At 41.1% G+C, this 6,497-nt stretch overlaps 2 protein-coding genes across 2 annotated transcripts; one reads left to right on the plus strand and one right to left on the minus strand.

Moving 5' to 3' along the window:
* Positions 1-1,812: 1,812 nt before the first annotated feature.
* Positions 1,813-3,380, plus strand: LOC116313336 (apolipoprotein D-like). Its single transcript, XM_031730995.2, has 5 exons — positions 1,813-1,960; positions 2,112-2,245; positions 2,376-2,497; positions 2,866-2,951; positions 3,037-3,380. The coding sequence occupies exons 2-5, from the start codon at positions 2,126-2,128 to the stop codon at positions 3,276-3,278; spliced, it is 570 nt and encodes a 189-aa protein (XP_031586855.1). The 5' UTR covers positions 1,813-1,960; positions 2,112-2,125; the 3' UTR covers positions 3,279-3,380.
* A 791-nt stretch (positions 3,381-4,171) lies between these two features.
* On the minus strand, positions 4,172-6,059 carry LOC116313467 (apolipoprotein D-like). The gene is made up of 4 exons (XM_039602674.1): positions 5,899-6,059; positions 5,660-5,781; positions 4,689-4,777; positions 4,172-4,597 (listed from the first exon to the last, which is right to left on the minus strand). Exons 1-4 carry the CDS (start codon positions 6,016-6,018, stop codon positions 4,356-4,358), a joined length of 573 nt encoding a protein of 190 aa, XP_039458608.1. The 5' UTR covers positions 6,019-6,059; the 3' UTR covers positions 4,172-4,355.
* Positions 6,060-6,497: the final 438 nt, after the last annotated feature.

Below are 6,497 nucleotides of genomic sequence, written 5' to 3' on the forward strand. Positions count from 1 at the left end.
ATTTCAAGGCACTCAAAGCCCTTTGTTAAAGAGATGAAAAGTGAGTCCAGAAGCAGAGAGAGCTGCCGTGGGAGCAGAGCGTCCGGAAAAGCGGGGACACCTGAGCTCGGGTCGTGTTTTTCACACACCTGTGTGTGCTTGGCGAGAGGAGATGCAATAAGCACCGACCTCATGCTGCACTTTTGTCTGAAGGTGGAAAGACTGACGCTGGCTGCAAAATCTGTTTGATGTAGGATGAGGACACAGACACTCTTCATCTTACACGTCATCTCAGGTTCCCTGAAAATAGCCTCTTTAGAGTCTGGGTCATTTCATTTTTCAGTATGATGATATGTGTTTTATAACATCCCAGAGAATCTCCATCAGATGTAGCTCTGTAGATGAAACAAATGTCTGTCTGGACAGAGCCACTCTATCACTAAACTTTTAGCTCCGCTTTAAGGGTTCAAATAAATTTGAATCACTGGTTTCTTTTGTTGTTTTCATACAAGTCTTCATTGTGTTTCCTCTCCTTGTTGCATGTTCCCACACTTGGTCTCCTCATTTATGACCTTTCGAGCTGTTGGTGGACCATGCTTTTGTCTGCCACCCTCATAATAATACATATACTGTATTTTGAGCAGTGACTGTGCCCCCCTTGTCTCCTCTGTCTCGTTCCTCTTTCCTGTGAAATATTTGCAGTTGTGCAGGGCTGCAGTTAGCAAGTATGACTTCCTGGATTTCATTTTTTTGTTTTTTAGTGCCAGGCAACCTGTTTCCTCCTCAACTGGAGAAGTTTATCATCAGTTTTCTGTCAGAAACAATATAAATAAAAAAAATTTCACCGACATGATCTTTTCTATACCAAACCACAGGGTTGTCCCTCTTTTTGTCTGAATTTAATTAAAGTGAAAATTAAAACAGCTTAAAGTCAAACTTTCTTTGTGTCACAGTCACTGGGCCATTGGCACAGTTTTGGATTCATCACTGTTTTGTCTTGAGTTTGTTTCTTAGTTGCTGTGTTTCGTTTTTTGTTCCTGTTGCTGCTATGTTTATAATATTCCTTCTTTCAGTTTAGCTTGCCTCCTTGGTGTTCCCCATGTATTGTCAAGACTCAGTCGAGGATGTTCCCCTGTTTAGTTACTTCCTGTTTTATTTTTGTAGCCTTGGTCTCATGCTTTTTCTATTTAATTTTACTTTCCTGTGTCTCATTATCCCTGATTTGTTCCCGTTGTGTCTGCCACCTGTTTGCCCCATGTGTCACCCTGTGTCAGGGATCCTTTGCTCCCTACCTCCTAGCTCCCCCACGTTTATTCCTTCGAGTTGAACAAAAGCTTGTTTTCTTTTGACGCCTACCTGTGAGTCAGCATTTGGGGTCCTTTCCTCCATTACTAAATATGTATGAACTTTCATGCAGGTTAGTGCCTTTATAGTGCCTCACAGATCAGGAAGGCAGAAAAATATGAAAAATATATATATTTGAGGAACTTCTAACTAAAACCATGTTAAGTAAAATCAAGTTTAAAATAACGGCTCAGTTTAAAGTCCAGCCTTGTGTTGTCTCTGTTTCTGTAAAATGTGCAGGAAATTAGTTTTTATGATCACATTTTGGGGAATCAATTTTTTTGAATATTTATAGGTGCAAATAAGCAGCTGCTAACTTATCATTTTTTGAGTGTAACTTCAGTAATTTTGATGTTGATCTTCATATTTGTTGTCTGTCTTTCAGGATAAAAATTAGTGTGAAGGAGGGAGCGGTGATCCAAGAGATCCAACAAACACAACGATGTGATTACATGACCAACCTGCTGCTGTTTGAACAGAGTATTTATTTGAACAGGTGCCAGCTCTCACACTGGCCCCCTATCATGACACAGAGGTGGGACCCATGATCGATAATGAAGCGATGCAAGCATTTGGATCTTTAAAAGAACCTCAGAGGCTGAGTTCTTTCACACAGCTGATTACCTGCGAGTAAACAGTCAGTGGCCGTGATTCTTTATGTTTCTTCTCTACATTTAATCATTCTTTGCACATCTCTGGCTCTTTCCATCGCTAACTGACACTCACATCATGTTTTGTTCAGTGAACTCCAGCGTGAACTCTTGCTGTTTGTTTTTTATTCTCTGCAGGTTGAGGTGAGAAGATGAAGCCTGTACAGGTGGTTGCATTGACTCTACTGTCTGTTGTTGCGATCGGCGCTCAGGTCTTGAGGTTGGGCAAATGTCCCCAGCCTGCTGTTCAGGCCAACTTTGATGCCAACAGGGTGAATACTAAATTTTTTCCTCTTCTGCTGTTTATGTTGTGGGACATACAGCTGATATCTATACACCTGCTTTTCCTACAAACACAAAATAATAATTACCGGCTCTCTGAATCTCGTGCTTCCTCTGCAGTACATTGGGAAATGGTATGAGATTCATAAGTTGCCCACAAGCTTCCAGAAAGGCCAGTGTGCCACTGCTAACTACACCCTGCTGAGTCCTGGAGTCATCGAGGTCCTGAACACCGAGCTTCTGTGAGCAGCTAAAATATCTCCATTTAGATTTGACATTTTGAAAATGTTTTAATTTTTAAGAAAACTTCTGCATAAACTCAGAAGTACACATGGTCCTTGACATAATTGTAATAATCGGAGGGCTTTTTATTCTTCACACCGTACAACCGCTTGCTTCTGCTTTTTAAATCCTCATTCTAGACGTTTTTGCTTCAGATGTTTTAAACGTCCCTGAACAAAACTCATGCCTCATGAACGCACAGGGTCACTGGCTGAACCTTTGTACTGTTGCAGAATTATACAAAGAGAGCATTTTGCAGAAAAAAATATATAATTGAAGGAAAGTACACGAGTAGAATTAATTTCTATTTCATGTTTCATTTTATTAGCGATAATGGAACCGTTAACGCCATCGTCGGCTCTGCCAAAGTCAAGGACCCCGCTGAGCCTGCCAAGCTTGAGGTCTCCTTCAACAGTAAGTTGTCATAAATGACTTTCAAGTTCAGTCATGACAGATTCAAGTGAGCCACATATCCCTGCTGTTTTCACCTCTCCTGCAGACTCTCCTCCCGGGCCCTACTGGGTTCTGTCCACCGACTACGACGGTCACTCTCTGGTCTATGGCTGCACCGACTACGGCCTGTTCCGCGTGGAGCTGTCCTGGATCCTGAGCAGGAAGCCCACCCTCTCTAAGGAGACCCTCGAGAAGCTCCACGCCATCCTGTACTCTGTCGGAGTCAGCGTGGAAAACATGGTCCCCACCAACCAGGACGAGACTTACTGCAGCCCAGTGAACCAGTGAACCAGTTAACAGACGCTCCTACTTCAGCCCAGAGGACTGTGAGGCAGGGGACACAATGATTACATGCAAAGACAATGCAACAATAAAGCTGTGTAAAGAAAATTCATGGCGTCCATTTTGACATTGCAAACACAAACTGCACCTTTTTAAATCTAAAACTAGGATTTAAATTCCAACAATGCCCAAAAGATAAAAGTCCCAATTCTCTTTCACCTTCAGCACTTTTTGTTTCAACTTTACTTACTGCTGATGGGGCTAGACTCCTTCTTAAAAGCATGTTTTTAGCCTTCTTCCTTTCACTGGTTAATTTCAGAGTTGCAAAGTTAGCTGTCAGTCACATGACAGGTTTTTTTTGTCTTTTTTCCTAATCCAACTTAATGATACACTTTATTTTTATTGCCACTTAAAAAACAAAGTGCTCCATGAAGGAAAACAGACTTTTTTTTTTTTTTTTTTAAAAAGCCCAATTTCATCTCGATTAAGCAGCAGTGAAGGCAAAGAGGCTGAGGATGAAACCTAACAAACGAGCAGTTCCAGTTAAAAGATTTAGACATAAAAAAGCAAAAACCTATTCTATGGAACAAGGTGAAGGAAACTAAAAAAAGAGAGAAAAGTCATTTAAAGCCCAATTTTAAATACTTCATTAATAATGTGTAAGAATTCCACCCTGACCCCCGGCTCACAGGCACAAATGTACCCCAGTTTGATCCCAGCTTCACTAAAGCACAACTTTAAAAATAGAAAATTACCATAAATGAATGTATTTATTAAGTGAAATAAAGTTACCCCAAATTAAGTTAATTCACTCTAATGCAGCTGTACTTAAAGATGTGTGTTGGTTCAGTTGTGTGTCAGTGTCAGCAGCTGTAGATTGAGACAGTAAACAAAAGGAATGCAGTGAGGATGGTCCACTTTTATTGGTGCAACAATATAAATATTGCCCGAAGAGTTAAAGCAGACATTGATTTAGCATATTAATTAATCTTGTATTATATCTGACAGTAGGCCCAATTTTTTTATTATTATTATTTTTTTGCATTGACCTTTCATGGGGTCAGTGATAACCACAGCACATGTTTACTCGTGCATGACTCTGCAGTAATCTCTGTCCTGATTGGTGTCAAGCAGCTTCTCCACACTGGCTCCAAAAGAGGACAGGATGCTCTGCAGCTCCTCCAGGGTCTCCTTAGGAAGGGTGGGATTTCTGCTCAGGATCCAGATGAACTCCCCATGTAACGATTCGATTTCAGTACAGCTGTAGACCAGGGCGAAGTTGTCGTAGTCGGTGGACAGAACCCAGTACGGGGAAGGGGGAGTGTCTGGAGGTGTGTAAAAGGGATTTTTGTACAATTCAGCTCTCCGGTTTAAAATGTTTAATATGTGTGTAAAAACAAAAACAAGGGTCCATACCCTCAAAGAAGGTGACCAGCAGCTTGGCAGGCTCAGATGAACTTGCGGCCTTGGCAGTGCCGTTGATGCTGTCAATGGTGCCGTCAGGACTTAAGCAGATAAACAGTGAAAAGTTATTTTAAAAATAGTATTATAAAAATACTTTTTATGTTCAGACTGTTCAGAGTCAAAGCAACTTATTTACTCTTTCAAAGTACTTTTCATTTTGTTTAGTATTATTTGTTTGTAAATGTAAAATTCAAGTTCTTCTTAAAGGAAATGTTGGTGAGTTGTAGTCAGCAGGTGATTTGTCATTTCCTTAAAGGGTGGGCTGGTAGTCAGAGAACACCACAGCCATTAACAATCAGACTAGCCTGGGGTTTTTTTCTTTATTAAATTAATTTATGTAGCGCTTTTCACAGACATGGAAGTCGCAAAGCACTGCACAACAATTAAAACACAATATCAAGAGAGAACCGTGTTAAAACAGAACTGAAAAAAAGTGTCAGCAGAAGGCTCGATTAAACACCACTGAGTCCACAGAGTCATTTAAACTGAGCTGGAGTGGTAAACTTTTATGGATTGGATTCATTTTAGAATGAATCCATCTTCTCTATAGACTTATTCATTTACTGGTTATACATTATGGTAAAACCTAAACTGTGTCTCACCTAAAATATTTTTCAGATGCATTCTGGGGTTTGAGGAATTAACCATTTATTGTGAATGATATTTTAAATCCAAGAAGAGACTGAAGAGCAGGACTGAGAGGACACGGTTCCAATAACAAATCTGTCTGCTCTTCCAGCACCACAGACAGCACCATGGATATATCCATATCTATATCTTTTACATGTATTCCAGAGAAATGGTGCAGGACAAAGACTCTGACTTGTACAAACATTATTCGAATAACGGATCAGTGAGCAAAGGAGAGCAGACTAACAGACTCAGCTCTGTGCCTGAGTACTCTCAGGCACTGAAGTACTCACAGCAGCTCCTTGTTGAGGACACCAACAACTCCTGGGCTTTGCAGGCTGTAGGTGGCAGTGCTGCACTGGCCCTTCTGGAAGCTGTTTGACAGTCTCTGGATTTCGTGCCATTTACCAAGATACTGTAGAGGGAGTTAAGTTGGTTTTGTTTGTGAGACAGATGTGCACACTGGACGTTCCAGTTTACCTTAATGAAGATAAATTAAAATACAGCTCAGAGTGAAGAGTTTGGTATTCACCCTTGCAGCATCAAATTTCTCCTGAACGGCAGGCACGGGGCATCTTCCTGGTTTTATAGACTGAGCACCGGCAGCCACAATGGACAGCAAAGTGAGGGAAATCACCTGGATGGCATTCATTTTTCTCCACAACCTGTAAAGAACAAAAAAAAAAAGTTTGTCAGCTTTTAAAGATAAAGCATAAAGAACAGGGGGTACATGCGGGTGTTCCTCACTTGCCTGTTTTACTGGGTAGTAGTGACGCTCCGTGTTTTCATTCAATGTTTATACACCTGTCGGTGATCAGCCCCACCTTCCCATTAGCATGTGACGTTATTTTGAGGAAGCAGGTATGAGATGCTCAACATCTGGTCCCATTCTCATCTACTCCAGAATTGGGGCCTCAGACAGAAAGAGATTAGTTTCGTGTGAAAGTTAGATAAGTATGCAGAACTTGGCTGTTGAATAACATTTAAAGAAAAATATAGTGGGAACCAAAGGTGATTATGTATAATACAAGATGGCCTCCTTTGCTTGTGTGTCCCCCATCTACTGGCTGGAACTGGTGTGCAGAGGAGATAAGGACTGCAAAGGATTGTCTGAAAACAGCAGGTGCTCTT

The sequence above is a fragment of the Oreochromis aureus genome, linkage group 18, assembly GCF_013358895.1.
Source record: "Oreochromis aureus strain Israel breed Guangdong linkage group 18, ZZ_aureus, whole genome shotgun sequence".
NCBI lineage: Eukaryota > Metazoa > Chordata > Actinopteri > Cichliformes > Cichlidae > Oreochromis > Oreochromis aureus.

Coding starts and splice junctions, on each gene's coding strand:
- LOC116313467 (XM_039602674.1), bottom strand. CDS start 6,018: ATGAATGCCATCCAGGTGATTTCCCTCACTTTGCTGTCCATTGTGGCT. Junction 4,778..5,659: donor GTCCTCAACAAGGAGCTGCT/GTGAGTACTTCA, acceptor TATCTGCTTAAG/TCCTGACGGCACCATTGACA. Junction 4,598..4,688: donor GCTGGTCACCTTCTTTGAGG/GTATGGACCCTT, acceptor ACACACCTCCAG/ACACTCCCCCTTCCCCGTAC.
- LOC116313336 (XM_031730995.2), top strand. CDS start 2,126: ATGAAGCCTGTACAGGTGGTTGCATTGACTCTACTGTCTGTTGTTGCG. Junction 2,246..2,375: donor CCAACTTTGATGCCAACAGG/GTGAATACTAAA, acceptor CTTCCTCTGCAG/TACATTGGGAAATGGTATGA. Junction 2,498..2,865: donor GTCCTGAACACCGAGCTTCT/GTGAGCAGCTAA, acceptor TCATTTTATTAG/CGATAATGGAACCGTTAACG.